Raw genomic sequence first — 17,279 nt, forward strand, 5'->3', positions numbered from 1 at the left:
AGGGATAAGGACGAATGACAGAATAAGAACAATCTGGCTGATTAGTTTTGAGATGCATTTTTATACTGTCATTACCTCAACCATACAATACCTCAAATTATAGATACAAATATTTTGTTCTGTTGCTTTAGTATTATTTATTGTCACTTAAAACAGTCTTAATCTCAAACATGTGATAATATTACACTAAGATTAACTTGTGTTGTTTTTTTGTTTTTTTTGACTCTGTATTTTCAGAGTAAAGCCTGTAAAACTTGCAAGCTGGTAGGGATTCCTCCAACATCTTTTTTTCGTCCAGAGCGTCTCTATGCTTGCGATTTAATTGTGAGGGAGTTTGAGTCCAGCGGTGCGTCCTTAGGCGACTCTTGTGAAGTTTGACCATCATTCACTTGGCTCCGTGTTGATCTAGTACAATGAGTACTAGATCAACTGCTGTCTGCTGTCTTCTGCTGGTACTGCCGCTCTGATTTTTTTCTTCTGTAGACATCGTCTGTTAAGAAAAAAACCAAACAATGGAGACATGAGAAATGAAGTGTTGCCTTCTTATGAATACAGTAAAACACTTAGCTGACTGATACTTGGCATCCTTACTTCCTAGGGTGTTTAATGTGGAACAGCAGGAAAAGAACACGTGTTACTATTCATGTTCCACTTACATGACCCAGCTGAAGTGACAAACATACTTGTCACTGCAGCATATGTGGAATCTAATTTCATATTTGCTGCCTTTCTGGTACTTCCTATATTGATTAACCAGGATGTTTAATAGATAAAAATCTTTTTTTTTTTTTTACCTGCACATTTTCTGACACAACCTCAATATAAACAACAGAATAAAGGCAGTTTTACAGTCACCAGAATCTGAGGAATAAAAAATTTTGTCTTCTTCTTGTAGAAAAAAACCCCAACATTCCTCTCTATCTTGGAGAAGCTCAGAATACAAAAGGATAAAACGCGGTTTCATTTTTTTTTAAATCAGCAGAGGCTTTTGAATCATGTTAGTTTTCCTGAAACCACATAAGTGAGAACCTCTGTACAAAATGACAAAAAAAAAATAACAGTGGTTCAGCCTTAACAGAGGTGGTTTAATAACTGGTTTATTGCTTTTCATCTTTTCATTTATTCTGTTCTCCCAGGCATAGGTGTAATCACAGGTGCAAAAACAGAAAAACTACTAAAATACTATTATTGACATACTTGGAATGAAGTTTATGTCCTAGGGAGGTAACATTTTACAAAACTGTAAGATATACAATATCTGTTGTATGTTCATATTGTTCAGACACAATCTGTAGAGCGGTTCTAATTAAATCCAGTTATACAGTAAGTAGCATTTGTTTGAGCTGTACAGAGTTCACCTGCAGATAATTGTTATCTTGGCTGATTCAAGATTTTTCATGTTTTGCTTTTATAATAATAAAAAAGAACAACAAAAAAACCTTAGTTTTTGAGGTGCTACACAAAATACGAGGATGTTCAATATTTTGTGACAAAGTTTTTTTGTGGGTGGGTGGATGGATATTGATGCGCCTATTACCTATGACCATTTTGTAGGTCACTGGACCTACAAATTGGTCCATTGATTGATTCTTGCCAGTGATCAGGTAATCAAATTTTAAAATTAGGATTTTATTTTTTTCCAGTTCATTGCACATATAAAAACTGAAAGTTCATACATTTTCAGTCTTTATACACAGTAACCAGCAGCATGTTTTTTGATGCACTTTGTTTTGAGCTGGCTGAGCGATGGGAAATATTAGTGATGCACTTCGAGAAGGATGTAGTCCTTAAAAGAAATCCACTTTTAAATTTAAGGCATGACAACTTATATAAAACCAAAATTAAGCCTTTTTTAATACATAAAAAAAATACCACATGTAGAAGAAAATTAACACTAGACATCAATTTGAATACAGCATGCCCTCAGTAAAATGTGGTAGTGCCAGAATCATGCTTTGTGGATACATTTCATTAGCAAGGAATAGAAATGTAGATAGAGTTGAACCGAAGATGGATGAAGCTAAATACTGTAAGAAAGGCTGCACTTCACAGTAAATAACTGTAAATATACAGCCATAAACGTATAAATACTTCCGCAAGGAAGAGCAATATTGTGACTACAGTAAACACCACTAACCAATCAACCGTCTTAAAATACAAAGCTTTTATTTTGGTGATTACCTGTAATATGACAAGTTGTCATTTAAAGAAATCAAATTTTGAACTGCTAAGGCTAACACATGCTAATCTCCCATCAAGGTCAAACGTGCACAAGAAGCAGACGCGGACTTTGTGTTTACACTTACAGAAAGTTTCATGTCCTATCCTCACGTTGATCATGATCCACTCCATGACTCCTCCAATGCAGAAAAAGATAGGTAGGAACCTGTACGCCCCTAGTCGTTGTTTCCCAGGGACAATACTTAGCAAACCTTTCATGGTTTTACTTCTGTGAAACATCTCGGCGAACAAGCTTGTGTTTCTCTTCCTAAACACTCCTACAGCCGCGTTTTCATTAAAGCGGTTCAAAACGAAGAAGCAGAGGAAGCCACCTTTACTGCGTCCTTTACTGACGTTACGAGAGCAATGATGAGGTGCGCTCGTTTTAAGAGTCAGTTGAGATAGGCGGAGTGTGTTGCAAGCTACGGACACATCAGGGACGAACGGTGATGGAGTTTAAAACGAACGCACCATGCAGGAGTTTGCGACATCCGGCTGTGCTGCGCGTGCAAATGAATTATGAAATGATTCACGTTTCACTGGTAATCTAACAGACCTTACCACAGGGGCAGCTTTTGCTTCGCTTTGCCCATTCTACGTAGTAGCGCGGCTACAACATGCGTGGCCGTCTCACAAACACACTTAGCTTCCCGTTAGCTAAGTACAGCATAATGGCAGAACTGATACAACTTCTACACCTTGAAGCCTGTCTGCTACACAGTCTTACGTTAGTTAAACAGGTCAATATGCAATGTGTCTGTATCTGACATACACCAAAGATTTTATTTTAGCAGAAAAGGCTTTGGACTAAACTGTTACTCGTGTTAGCCACTCTAGCACCAAGTACAGCTAGTCAATCAACCATCGCTGTGTTCAGGGAAGCGCTGGTTCCCTGAACAGCGCTTCCCTGGTTATTCGCTGGTTAATAATCGATATCAAGTTTCCAAGCCTGGAAACTTGATATCGTAACGGACTGAATGTTATGTTTTTAACGTAATCTTTGCTCGTCTTGCTCGTCAGGTGGTTGCCACGGTAACAGGTGTGCTTAAACTACAAAGAGAGAGAGAATAAAAAGGTACGAGTGGTTTTGAGTTGATCACCTGTTCGGGTTATTTTACCTTTGTTTACATTTGCTGTGGCGCATTACAGCCGCTGTAGTTTCTAAACGTTGGACTAATTACCTCGTTCGTTTGTGAGTTTACGTCATTCACAACAAACATCAAATAGAACAAATATATTTCGTAAAATTTTAACAAACAAATGGCTTCTACCGCGATAACTATATGAAATTAAATTAATTATATCCCAACTTCAGAAGATTTGCCTTCACCTTTACAGAGCCCTTTGGTTCCTCCTGTCAGTCTGCAGCTTCTCATATTGAGGTCATCAAACCAAAGTTCAGATCTACCATAACTGACTGACACCTGCTGGCCTCAGGTTTGCAACCAGCTTGTGACTGAGAAACCAGTGACAGAGTCTCACTGAGGAAGAAACTGCATTCACTTTAATATTTCTGCTATAACTGATGTATATTCGCATATAAAATAAGTCAATAGAGTTTAATTTACAATATTTATGTCTTCGTGTCATGAGGTAGATCTCAGCCGGCTGGTGAGAGAAAAAGTAGATCTTGGTCTCAAAAAGTTTGGGTACCCCTGATGTAGAGGGTGTGTGGATCTGCCGATTGTGAAAATCCGGTAGAAATGATGTACAAATCGAGTCATGTTTACGTAGAAACAACGCGCCGCGAGACTTTGTGAGACTTGCGGTCACGTGGGTCGGTTGTGGGCGGAGCTTGGTAAGGTCCATACACGACTGAGGGCGAGCAGGCCGCGGAAGCGCCATTTTTGAAATAGCTGCGTTGTTTATTTGATAAGTTATTTTTCAGAAACTTTATTCAAAGTTGTTTGTTTTGTCCCTGATAAAGTTATTGAAGCTATTTTTTTACTGTTTAAACAGAGCAGGAGAGGAGGAGCGACTATGGCGTTTCAGCAGCGGTTTGTTTGTTTAGCTGCTGGCATCCCTGAAATATCTGAGGAGGAAGAAAATGGCGTCTGGAACTAGTAGCTGATCGATAATAGATATCTTGGGTGAACGACAATAAAGCTGAGGGCCGCTTCAAGCTCCATCAAAGGTAAGTTAAGTCAAGCTTCTGTGACCCGCCATGTCTTCTGCGGGTTTGATGCTATACTAACGCTGTTTGATGCTAACGTCGTTTGATGCTAACGCTGTTGAAGGCCTAAGCTTTGCTTTTTTGGTTTGATTCTTTGCTGAGAGTCAATGAGCTGAGAAGAATTCTGCTGTTGCAAATCATTGTCTTTTTTGTGCTATGTGTGTGTGTTATTGGTTCTTTGTGCTGTGGTATGCATGGTTGAAAATCAGTTGTGATGTGAAAGAAAAATGGCTGCCAAGGATTTGGCAAATACAGTTCAGAGACTGCAGGAAGGGACTCAGCTTAGCAAATTACTATAATAAAATTCATAGCATACCTATATATTCTTAGTGATAATTGAATGTGGCTATGTTGACATAGTATAGCTGCATTAAGATAATTATCTTTTGGATGTATATTAAATGGTTTTGGGTGAAAATAGTGTATTTTTTTTATTTTTGAAAATACATACCTTTTTATTTTTTGCATCTACTTAACATTTAGTTTTAAATTTAATCTAAATATTTCAAACACAGGGTCCATATTTTAATAAGTCAATAACTGAAACAAATTTCATTTACGTTCAACAATTTAAATTTAAATGTGAAAACCGGTTTTGTGTCGAAACACGCAGCCTCTTCAAATTTAATCTTGATTTAATTTCTTCTGCACAAGCTTTTTTGGAAAGTTTTTCTGTTAAAGGAAACTTTTTCCTCATCACTGTCACCACATTAATCCCCAATAGGAGGCATTGCTTAAACGTAATTTTATCAAATGTAAATAAATGGTTCGGTGCTGGGTGTGTTTGGAAGTCTTCCTGTTAAAAGGAAGTTCTTCTTTTAGGAAATTCTTCCTGTTAACCCTCTTATTCCCATAATTGTAACTGGGCCGCCTGGTATTTTTTTGATTTTATGGCTATAAAATTCTCAAAAATTTTGCATGGAGTTGGTATTTTTGCTCTTTTTTCCAGAACAACCTCAGCTTTCAGTATCTGATAGTTATTTAAAGTTTCTGTCTGTTAAAAATTGTGACAGTTTAAAGGTAAAAAAATTGAATTGAAATTTAAAAGTTTATTACTGAATAAGAACTTCAAGATGACAGGGGCAAACAATTTCAACTTAACTATATTACGTAAATGCAGAGAAAACTGACCTTCAATTTACAAGTTTTTATAAATTAAAATTAAATTAAAATTAAATATTTATTTGGGAGACAATTAAAGATTTATTCAGGAATATTTAGTTGAACTAAATAATTATCTTCCCAACTACCCAAATGGAAGCTAACTACTACCTAACTTTCAAATATTGAATTTAACAAATTTGAAATTCAATATTTAAAATTTTCAATTCAAATTTACCTAATTTTTAAGCTTCAAGTTAAATTTGATGCTAAAGTTGAAATTTAGCTTTGAATTTTCAAGCTAATCAAAATTCAAAATATTAAATTTGAAAGCTAAATAAAGCTAGATAAATATTTATCTGCATTAAATATTCAGTTTGGAAATCTTACCTTTATAAATTTGTGACAGGTATGATAGGCCAAATTAAATCAAATTATTGCTATTTTTTACTGTGTAACTTTACAAATGGCACCTCTAGCATACGATAAAGACTGCTTTGACTTGATTGATAAAACAGTATTTGAACACAAATGTTACTTTAAAAGTTCTATTAATGTGGCCTTATTGTCTGGAAGGCGACAAAAATAGTTATGGTTAAGAATGCATTAACACTTTTTCACTGAGGAACTTTAAAGGTATTTGTGGTATTAAATTGACATTTGTAATCACTGTGACTGTGTATAAAATAGAAATTGCTCATTTATTACAAGGGAAGGCAAAAGCAGAGAGAAAAATAGCCCCTCTGTCCACTAGGGGACGCCGTAAAATAAACTCTTAGTAGTGCCCTCAAACAGGCTGAGGAGGATCTTTGGTTCAAAGTTGGGTCGCGGTGCCGCCTCCTCGTCCCCCAGACCCGGCCGCGTCGGCGCCGCTCGGAGGACGCGGTGGACTGGGAGCCCGGGCGGCGCTCTGCATGTTTGGGGCAGGAGCCAGTCAGGTGGGAGCTGGTTGGAGTCAGAGGCAGATTACAGGACGACCAGCCGCCCAGAACCGACTGAGTGGACCGGGCCGTGGACCGGAGAACTCGGCAGAGGAGTGGATGTGCTTTCCACTGACTGTCGGGATTTAATTCTGAGGGGAAAAGTGAAAAAAAAAAAAGAGTTAGGTAATTTATATTAGTTATTAAAACACATTAAATATTAGCATGAATGTCACTAATAAAAGATGCAATGATGAAAAGATTATTGATCAGACAATCCAACATTAAAAACCTTTACCTTTAATAAATGTATTTTTGATGCAAAATGTAGAGTGGAACCAGTACTCGGCAGAAGGAGAGCAGTGTCGGGATGGTCTCAGCAACGATGCGGTAAGTCCATCTGCGTTTCCTGACGAATGGCAGAGCGAGAAGCTGAGAGACGGTTGGTGTTTCATTTGGTTCTGGGACCAGCTTCATCCTCAGGACTGACTGAAGCTCAACAGACAGGCCTGGAAACACAGGCAGAAAAAAATCCTTATTTTATCTGTATAGAATCATTACTGGCAGACGGAGGGCGGATGTTACCGCTGGTGAACTCTGAGGGAAGGTGGCGCTGTTGGAGCTGCTGCCATCCTTCACCACTGTTAAAGGCCAGCTCCAGAATAGAAACACCCAAACTAAGTACATAAAAAGGAGCTTTTATTAAAATTCAACTTTAATAATAATCGTATGTTTAAAGGTGACCCATTATGGAAATGTTAGGATAAATTTATGGTCTATACAAAACATGTTCATTACATTTTTTTTTATCTTACTAGAGTTGAATGAAAATCATTAGATAATGAGAATTTAGTCTGATCAGTTCTGCATATTTTGAGCTCCTGTCAGAATCCAAGTTCTGTCACTTTAAATCCCAATAAGCTGCTTTTGGCCACGCCCCACAATTCAATGTTTACGCTCACATGAAAATGGCTGCAAACTATGGGTCAGTTTTCACTCCAGGTTCTTATGAAGGAGTCGACAGTTTCTTTGAAACTCCGTCATTTATCTGCAAATGAAAACCAAAAGCAACCAGATGGTCAGTTATCAGATAAAGCTCTAACAAGAGAACATCTAAAAATGAGGAACGTCTCAGCAGAGTGAATATTTAAACTGACAACAGATATTGAGTTTTTCCACCAATAAAACAGTCCTGAAAGCAGCTCACCGCGGCTGCGTAGTGTCCGTCTCTAGGCAACCGTGACGTTCAGCGTCGGTCCGTAGCGTTCAGGGGTCCTTTAGCTCCCGCCACGACAATGTAGCTGACCTTCATATTTCCTGTTTTATTTTGGCCATTATTGTTAAACTTAGTGTTGATGTGTGTATTATAGGCGTGTCTATCGGACAATTATGTATCGGTTCAATACGGGACGCACACTTAACGGCCAAATATGGGACGACTCCGTATTTTACTGGATGGGTGGCGATCCCACTCAATGGTGCTGAGAAACAGTTTTAGAGTGCTAAAGCACACCTAAAACAGGGCTAAAATCGCCACTGACAAACATTAAATATTTTTCCTTTTTAAAAAAAATCTAATGTAATATTCTAATTTGAGGAACAAGATGTTATATTTCCGAATTTTTCGTCCAAATTCGGAAAAATAAATTTGAAACTAACCAGTGTAATAAATGCATATTCACTTTCCTCTTGCTTTTTATCCCAAACATGGAAAACATTTTGCATTTAGACACACTTGACATCTATTTTGAGGTCAAATATATAACACAGATTGACACCAAAACAATAAAAAGCAACTTATATTTTACTTAGAAATCATACTGAAACAAGGCATTATTTTCATCCAATGAAAGAAGAAAAAGACATTTTTAAAACTGGTTGCACCCTTTTATGAGTTGCAACTCAAGATGTCATTGATAAGGGAAAAATCTTAACAACAGAGCTAAATGATTAAAATGAAATACACAAACTGGTTTATTTTTGGCAGGAACAATTAAACACATAACTGTTGACATTATGACAGAGTATCATAAAATGCACACAGCAGATACATAACTTATACATACACAAGACACATGCATCAACTATGAAGGGGCCTAATAGTACCGTACAGGGGATCTAAGAGACTAAGTCTAATTTTACTCACCATCTACTGGACAAAACATACAAGTAGAGAAATTAATTACCGTAGTACACTCCACAATCAGCGGAGGGAAAAATGTTTACTTTTTTGCTAAAGAGAACGTTTTCCAAAAAAAAAAATTTTTAAACTTGTTCCTACAAATTGAGGTTTTAACTAAATTAGTGTTACAATCAAAGATTTGCTACCAAACTCAGGCAATGTGTCTCAAATACCTGCATCACTTTTATTACTTGCTCATTTTCAATTCTGTCAAAATTACGTTTTTGCATCATTAGACATGTGAAAAACACATTTGATGTTTTGTAGATTCCAAATACTCCAAGAAAATCTACATGCGGGTTGAGCTCAAGAAATATTTTCCTTAAATAGTTTCACAAATCATAAATTTATATTTTTAATTTACTTTTGCTGCATGGACCTTGCTATTAAGCTCAAGCCTTCTCTCATATAGGGCGAAACATAAAAAACAGCAGTACATCATTAAAACAGAGGACGATTTCTTTTTTTGCTTAATAATGATTTATGTAATACAAAGACAAGTCTCACTGTAACGTCCCAGCAACAACTGCTGTGCCATAAGTCAGTCTTCGACTTTGTGAGCTGGTCTACAGAAAGTCCAGTGATGCTCCACGGTGTTCTCGTTTGCACGCTCACTCATGTGGTGCACCCTCGTGTTCCGAATAGTGAAGCCTTGTTTCATTATGTAGTCCATGAGGTGAACTCTTAAAGACACCTCTTGATGATAGTCACATGGTCCGAAGGTGAAAGACACCTGGCAGTCTCTGGTGTCCATCATGTGTTTGTTCCACTTGGTAAAGTTGTTGGAAATGCCCTCTAGCAGTGCGTGAACCTTTGTTGTTATGGTCAGCTGTGTAATAATTACCGCAACAGGGTTTGAGTATTTCGACAGTTTTCGAGTGCTAGAGAGCTCCACCACCTGCTCAAAGATATCTGGGGGGTACAGTGGCTTGGGGTCGTTAAGGCACTGGATCAAAGGTTCAATCTGGTAGAAGTCTGCCTCCTTCCTCAGCAGGTCTGTTTCTGTGAAATCCACAGGAAGGGTGAGCTCGGACGTCCGCAAGAAGTTCAGGATGTATCGGAAAAGGGTTCCATCGCGGTCGATGAAATAATTCCCGTGGGAATCACGAGTTGTGGGGAAGTCTCCCCGGAACATGGCACCGAGCATGGAGTCTGGATAACGCTGGAGGGTGGATAGACTGGTGGTGTACAGATGGCCTCCCACGTTCAGGGTAACAGGAGTAGTCATCTGTCAGGAAAAATACACACTAACTGCAATTTTGACAGTTTTTAACACCGAAAAAATGGACTTCATTCAACTCTTACCCTATGGCCCCAGTCTCCATTATCCATTTGTAGACTAATACCCACAAGGTCCGAACCAAAACAGAGAAGGGATTAAAGTTGGTTCACTTTAACTTTACCTGTGGGAAAACAAGAAGAATGTGAGGCCCAAAACAAATAGACTAGCAGGTCAAGTTAGAGATGGTCTTTAGAATTCAATCAAATTGTGTTTTTCACAATGCAAGTATGTTAAATTACATTATTAGCTTTGTAGTTCAGAGCTGGTTCACTTTTTGTGCTGAGCTAAAGCAGGAATTGAGAAAAGTGGAGCTAGCCCAAATTGTTCCCAGGCCAACCTAAAAAGACAGACCCTGCCGCATCTTCTAGGTCTTCCTGGAACACTTCACCGGGGAGGCATCCTAAACAGTTGCCCGAACCATCTTAACTGGCTCCTCTTTACGTGGAGAAGCAGCAGCTCTACTTTGAGTCCCTCCCAGATGACTCCTAAATTCCTCCCCAAGTGGAAGAGTTTATATTATATCTGATATAACACATATCTGGAAGTGAGAAGGCCTTTGATAAATAGGTGCTACATAAATTAACTGATTTTTTTTTAAATCAGTTAATTTTTAAATTAAAAAAAGATCCTTTATAAGATTAAGAATAGTACGTAAACATCAAAATATGGAGACATGTTTTCAAAATGCTATGATATAACACTGACTGAGGACAAATATTATGAACAATTCTTAATAAATCTTTAAAGATTCATTAAAAAATAGTTAATGAATCTTAACTATTCATTAGTTACGAACAGTTAAGATCTGGTGTTGTAAATGTTAATAACACCAAAAGTGTTTGTAAAATCATCATAATGAAATAATCTCACATGGCTTGCCCTGCCAGATGTATTGCAAAATTTTCTCTGCAGTACTGAGCAGTAATGCTGATGTGGCTAAAGCAGGTCAGGAGAGAGCACATGAAGGTGGAACCCAGCACTGCCTTCAGCATCAACCCCTTTTATAAATCTCTTTTCAACCAAAGATTCAGTTATTTAATTTTAGTTGCATGAAACTAGTGTTGAGACTGAAGGAAAATCTAAGTGCCACATTTAACAAGGCAGCTCGATATGATTCAAACCTTTATACTATTCTCCGTGTGAGCATGTGTACAAGTCAGCAGAAAGCATAGTCTTACGACCATGATAATCTGGGTAGGCAGCATATTATTTAGTGCAGTATCGTAATACATTTGAGTCTTAACGTATAAAGCTACACACTAGAATTTTTTATGCATTTGCTGGAACGAAAATTTAAAAAGCTTGGAATAAGCTTTTAGGTAGCAATAAGTATCTCTATCAGTGTGTTTTAATTTTTAATTATAAATCTGTACAAATCAATCGTTCATTTCGCTTTTGTCTGGCCATCAAAAAAACACGAAAACACAACCGAACATATTAAACCCAGCCCTTGCTAGCCTAGCTCACTGCTAGTTTTTAGCTAACAAGCTAACAAAGCTAGCAACCCATTAAACTAGCCGCTGTTACAACTCAGCTCAACAACTGGATCAGAACCGAACTAACTGCGGATATAAACGGACCGCAATGAAGCACAGCCTTACCAGGTCAACTTTAGGGATTGGTAATATTTTTTTCTCAGCCAATAAAAGCAGATCGGGGTAAGATTTTAACCGAAGAGACAGGCGGTCACTGATGATGCTGCATTGGGGCAGCTGTGGTCGACTCCAGGATGCAGCCAAGGCGGGTGAAAGAGGGGAGGAGGTCCCGCTGAAACTACAGCCACATCTTAAAAACACAGCACTGGAAGGGTTACAGGCGAGACGAGCGGAAAGAGACACCCATCACGTAGATTTGGATAGCACTTCCGTTTCTGCACAGCCAAAGAAGACACGAAACTGCATGACTGAGACGCCAAACGACTATTTGATTAGGTGCAGACAGGCGAAATCCCGAGTTCGGAGGTCCTGCACCAACCAGAAGATTTTTCTATGACTTTATTCACAGAATGTACAATAGTGGATATCAAGCTTAAATCGCTTCACAAAACTGAGTTTAACTGAAATAGGTGAGAGTGAAATAGGATGTGCTATTATACACATATGTCAGTTTATCAGTAATAATATGAAAAACATGATCAAAAAACAAACTTACATTTAAAAAATTTAAAATATCAGTTTTGATATTTCTTATAGTGAGATTTTTTTTTTCCAGTTGTGAGCAGGAAATGTATTCTTTGAAAGTTAGGGTAAATCTTGCCAGAAACATCCGGGCACACTAGCAAAAGCTTAGCAATATCCAAAACCTACTGACAACAAGTTTAAGTAATTTATAAAATGCAGTTCCTTAAAACAATAAAACTCTACATTGTAATTCTTGCCTTTTGGGCCACGTGTTGAAGACTTTATAAAACTGTGACACAGTAATGGAAACATTAAATATTCAAGAAGACTTCTTTGTGCCGCTCCTGGCAGTTTGCTGCAGGATAATAAACTCCAGAATAAGTTTGGCTGTCCGACACGGCTTCTCCATCACCACAGAGTGACCACAGTTGTCCAGCAAGTCCACCCTGCATCCAGGCACCAATTCAGCAATGACTGTAGCTCCAGAGACATCCACCACCTGGACATATATACAAGACTTTCATATATTCTTCACACTTTTTCACTGTGATTTCAGAAGGGAAAATTGTGGCACAATCTTTAAAAGCTTATAGGTTTGACAGCACATGCGCCTTATGTGTCTAAAGAGATTTTGCAAAATGATCAAACATCATAGTTACCTGATCTTGTTTGCCCCAAATCACTTGTAAAGGTGAGGTTATGAGATGCAAATGCTCGTGTAAGGCATATCTTGATTTCTCACCGATGATCTCCATAAAAACTAATAGAAAAAAGCCCTATTTTATTTGTTCAATATATTCATCATAGTAAGACATTTAAAAAAACAACAACAATGAACTAACCTTCTTCATAAAACGCGTTGTGAGGTTCTCGCACATCAACCAGTCCCTGAAGAATCTAAAAGAAAATGTAACAAAGCCTTGAAAATCCTCAGAATGTGACAATCGTTTCATGGTCTGCACCCCTTATTAGTTTAGAGTTAAATTCACTTTTCATGACTGACCTGCTGAGGAATTTTAAAGCGAACATGAGAACAGAGTTTGAACATGTCCTCCATCTCGTCTGGTGTAGTTGGGATCAGCGGGATGTTCAGTGTGAAGTTGCTGTGTTCCAGATCTTGAAGGTGATTGTCAAATTTGGTCTCACATGGATGTCTGATTCCTGAAAGACGTACCCAGAGTCTTACTGATTAGAAACATGCCTTTTCACATTTGGTAACATTATAACTGCAAAGTTTGAGTGTATTTTTCTCAGATCGATGTGATAAAGCAACATAGTGCACTATTTTAAGGTGGATGGGAAGTGATGTGTGGTTTCCAAATTTACAAAGAAAAGCCAAATGTAGTAAAATTTTGAAAAGTTCTTGTTCAGACCTCTGTTCTAGCATCTTGTTGAACCTTCTTTTGCTACAGTTACAGTTCTGAGTCATCTGGGATGTGCCTTTTCAATCTATGTGTATGGTCTGACATTTTTGTCCATTCTTTTTTAAAAAAATAGTCCAAACCCTGTCAGACTGTGAACATGTTTTTTTCAAGTTCTCAACATGCTTTGACCTAAACCATTCCTTTGCCGCTCTGTTCTGCTCTGGCTGGATGTTTATGGTTGATTGAAATTTAACCTCCACCCTGGCCTCAAGACCTTTGCAGTCTTAAATGAGTTTTCTTCCAGAATTGCCCAGTATTTTTCTCTAAATGCAGGGTGAATTAAAAAGGTATACCCACAGCATAATGCTTTGATCAGAGCACGTTTTTTTCCCCCTTATTCCTTCTTTATGGCTTGTGGCATGGGAAACATTTCATTGAAGAAGTCAATAAACTACCATAAAGACCAGATTTGTGAAGTGAGAAAAATGCTTATCCAGTCCACAGATTCTCCCAAATGAGCTGTGGGTCTCTGGAGGTTTTCGAGAGTGACCATGATTGGTTTGCACGTCTGTCATAGTTTTTCTATTTTCAGAACAGGCACATGTTTTATAACCTTTATGTTTCTCCACAACTTTCTCCCTGAGCTTCCTGTTGTGTTCCTTGGTGCTTGGTTGTCATGATGCTGTTTGTTTGCTGGTATAAAACACCTGCACTTATAACAAGGATAAAATCACGCACATTAGGATATCTAAGTTACTTGCAAAGACAGTTGGTTGCAATCATAAAACTTTTTGAAATCCATGCATCATTTTCCTTCCAATTCATTTTCCTCCCTTTGTCTTGGTTTGTAATATACAATTCAAATAATTGTATATGAACTGAGTGTGTGGTTGTAACATGACAAAATGTGGAAAAGTTCAAGAATTGTGCAGTATAACTGACCATCGGGACAGATGAGAGTCATGCTGCAGATTTCCGAGGGATAGCAGGCTGCATAAACCCCAGCAACATTTCCCCCCATGGAGGTTCCCACCAGATGGAACGCTTTTCTGTTTAAGTGAATGCTTCCTACAAACTAAGAAGCATGAGAGATGTTAAAATATTTGGGGAACTAACAAATACTCTTATACAAGATATTTTGAAAGACCTTTCCTCAGAGTACCTGATGGATCCTTCTGACCTGCCCCTGAACGGAGTAATCCTCAGTGTTGGTGCGTGTCGTCCCCTCGTGGCCAGGCATGTCCACGCACACAATGTGCAGGTGCTTTGGTAAATACTGCAAAATAGATAATGAGAAAGTAGAACAGCTAAAAACCCAGTTTTTCATTAATTGTGTGTACTTTCAGTGTTTAATTATTATGGCTTGTTCCATTAGTTTTTCTCAGTAATTTCTAGTTTGTCCAACCTTGACAACAGTCAGCCACATGTCTTTGTGAGCAGAGAAGCCATGAAGCATCAGGATGGAGGGTCTCATCCCAGGTTTTCCTCTGTAGGAATAGCAGAAGCGATAACCTCCACAGTCTGCATAGTGAACCTGCAGGCCCAAAGTCCTTCTCCAGTACCTTAACACAAGCACAAATATTGGATGGGAAAATTACTTGGAGCTCTTTGGAAGATGCCTACCCACTGTTTGCAGTTTTATCTATTTATAATGACAAGTTTTAGAGGAGAAACTCAGATCAGGAGATCTTCTACCAATGACAGGAGTTGGCAAAATCTTTAGTTTTTACTTGCACATTTTTATCATCAGTGAGTACATGTCTTTTCAGATTATAAAAAAAAATGCAAATGTTTTAATGGGTAAACTGCAGTTGCAGCTGCAACTGAGAATAGGAACTTTGCATGCTTTGTGAGGGACTGCACTGAATTTTATCTTCTAAGATGTAGATACATTTCTGTATTTCCAGGGCGCTAATCATACAAGAACCACCACTGGTCCTTTGTGGTGTGTTCTTCTCATAAACACTGTCTTGCAGTGTTGTCTTTACATGCTGTTTTTTTTTGTGGTTCCTCAATTCACAGTTTACTGTCAGAGCAGAATTATTCCCCTCATTTACGAGTTGGTGAAGACTTGTCTCAGAAGAGATCTTGAAATAGATCTTATCTATAATCCTGGACAGCTGTAAAGTAGTGAACAACTCCTGTTTCATAAAGATAACGAGACATTCATTGATATATCAGTGAAGCGTCTCCTCGGATATTAATACACACACTTTGCTCCCTGTTTACATGCTGCATCTGGACTATCAATTACAAAAGCCTATCAGATTTTTAATGAAAATGTAGTGTAATGTAGCTTGGAAAGTTCTCAGATTCTTCATATTGACTAGAATAGAGTAATATGCCAATAATGTAACAAAAAATTAAACTAAACTTAAAGGATGGGTGAGTGAGACATTTACAACACTGGCACCCATTATTCAATTCAGTTCAGAAATACTTTATTGATCCCAAAGGGAAACTAAATTCAGTGTTACTGATGTTATATCATCATGCATAGCAAGCTGCTTTACCAGTAATACACTTTAATGAGTACAGATGGCCAAAGAAGGAAGGAAGCCAGAAAAGCCAGGATGGGAATAGCCAGTGTTGCTCCAGCAATGAAGAACAGGTTCACTACATCCAGTTCAGCTGCCATGGCTGCCCTAAAAATCCAGAAAACTGACGGAAAGGGACCATGTTTAATAAACACAGAGGAAATGGTCTATTCTGTATCATGCATTTTCCAAAAGGCAACAGACTTACTTTTCATGAAATTTCTTGCTCTTTTTCCTCTGTCACATGAAAGCACATGGAAAAACTGTTTCGGTCCTACTGCTGTCTTAGGTCTAAAACGTCTGTGACTGGAGTTTCAAATAAAATGTCACAGAGCAGCATGCTGTTAGCTTTGTCAGATTATGTTTGCTCTGGTGAAACTCATTGATTATCACTCATCATTAGGGGAAACAGGGCCACAACACGATTCGGTCAATCTTTTAAAGTGAAAGCACCGCCTCCAGTTTGCCTCTGTCTGACCACAGGAATTGTAAAGTATATGTTTACGATTAACATTTAAATAAACCTGCATTAAAGGCTTTTCAAAGGAGTGTTGTACTTCATTTCTATGGATATCAGTCAAAATATATTTATATGGGATATGTAAAATCACATTTCCATTGATAAGAATACAAAAAATAGCAAAAAGCAATGTAAATACAATACAGTATAACCAAAATTAAATGAATGAATCCAACTGACTTATAGTTTTCAGAACCTAACATATGTTAGCGTTATGTTTTACCCATTATATAGTGCAATTAAAAGTAACATCCAACAGGAAAATGTGTTGCCATTATGAATATATATATATTTTTTTTACTAAATAATCTAATTTTCAAAGGAAAGCAGAAGGACATTACAGTATTATTAGCCTGATGCTACATAACAGTTTAAATAGAATTTCATAAGTCATAGTTTTGTTTAAAAAAACCAACTAATTTGTACATTTTAAAAAATAATGTACAAATTATTTCTTGACCTGAGAAACGTAACTCAAGCCCTTTGTGGTCAGTTTTGAAAATCAGTTTAGTAATTCATTCTGAAGTCCAATATTTACCACTGGGTGTCATGATCGAGGCAGACTGAAACGTGGCCCTGTGTATCTGCAGTAGACGGGTTTGATGGCTTCTTGCACAGAGAGGCACTGAAGATGATGCAGCATTTCTTCTGCTTCGGGTGGTTGATCATCTGAGAGGAGCCTTGGCAGACATTTGATGCATCTGTAGACTTTATTTCAGATTTTCCAACAGACGACGTTGATATGGTTTGAAGGGAAAAGTACAACAAATCGCTGCTGAGCTGATGATGACTCAACAGAAGAGGCCGGATCAGTAGAAATTGCTCGTCATCGCATCCGCCATATTGTGAGTGGCAAGTTC

General features: G+C 37.9%; 3 protein-coding genes and 1 long non-coding RNA gene across 4 annotated transcripts; 1 reads left to right on the forward strand and 3 right to left on the reverse strand.

The window, feature by feature from the left end:
* Positions 1 to 41: 41 nt before the first annotated feature.
* Positions 42 to 2,574, reverse strand: smim4 (small integral membrane protein 4). Its single transcript, XM_005805653.3, has 2 exons — positions 2,307 to 2,574; positions 42 to 490 (listed from the first exon to the last, which is right to left on the reverse strand). Exons 1-2 carry the CDS (start codon positions 2,458 to 2,460, stop codon positions 426 to 428), a joined length of 219 nt encoding a protein of 72 aa, XP_005805710.1. The 5' UTR covers positions 2,461 to 2,574; the 3' UTR covers positions 42 to 425.
* A 102-nt stretch (positions 2,575 to 2,676) lies between these two features.
* Positions 2,677 to 5,332, forward strand: LOC111609000. The gene is made up of 3 exons (XR_002752964.1): positions 2,677 to 2,762; positions 3,241 to 3,295; positions 4,180 to 5,332. It is a non-coding gene; the product is annotated as an uncharacterized LOC111609000 (long non-coding RNA).
* Positions 5,333 to 8,357: 3,025 nt separating this feature from the next.
* Positions 8,358 to 11,968, reverse strand: LOC102230920 (BTB/POZ domain-containing protein KCTD6). Its single transcript, XM_014471255.2, has 3 exons — positions 11,480 to 11,968; positions 9,902 to 9,999; positions 8,358 to 9,824 (listed from the first exon to the last, which is right to left on the reverse strand). The coding sequence occupies exons 2-3, from the start codon at positions 9,926 to 9,928 to the stop codon at positions 9,138 to 9,140; spliced, it is 714 nt and encodes a 237-aa protein (XP_014326741.1). The 5' UTR covers positions 9,929 to 9,999; positions 11,480 to 11,968; the 3' UTR covers positions 8,358 to 9,137.
* Positions 11,969 to 12,048: 80 nt separating this feature from the next.
* Positions 12,049 to 17,279, reverse strand: LOC102238404 (monoacylglycerol lipase ABHD6-like). Its single transcript, XM_005805684.3, has 9 exons — positions 16,108 to 17,279; positions 15,876 to 16,023; positions 14,768 to 14,924; positions 14,525 to 14,638; positions 14,305 to 14,437; positions 13,002 to 13,159; positions 12,841 to 12,895; positions 12,658 to 12,758; positions 12,049 to 12,497 (listed from the first exon to the last, which is right to left on the reverse strand). The coding sequence occupies exons 1-9, from the start codon at positions 16,112 to 16,114 to the stop codon at positions 12,318 to 12,320; spliced, it is 1,053 nt and encodes a 350-aa protein (XP_005805741.3). The 5' UTR covers positions 16,115 to 17,279; the 3' UTR covers positions 12,049 to 12,317.

The sequence above is a fragment of the Xiphophorus maculatus genome, chromosome 1, assembly GCF_002775205.1.
Source record: "Xiphophorus maculatus strain JP 163 A chromosome 1, X_maculatus-5.0-male, whole genome shotgun sequence".
Taxonomy (NCBI): domain Eukaryota; kingdom Metazoa; phylum Chordata; class Actinopteri; order Cyprinodontiformes; family Poeciliidae; genus Xiphophorus; species Xiphophorus maculatus.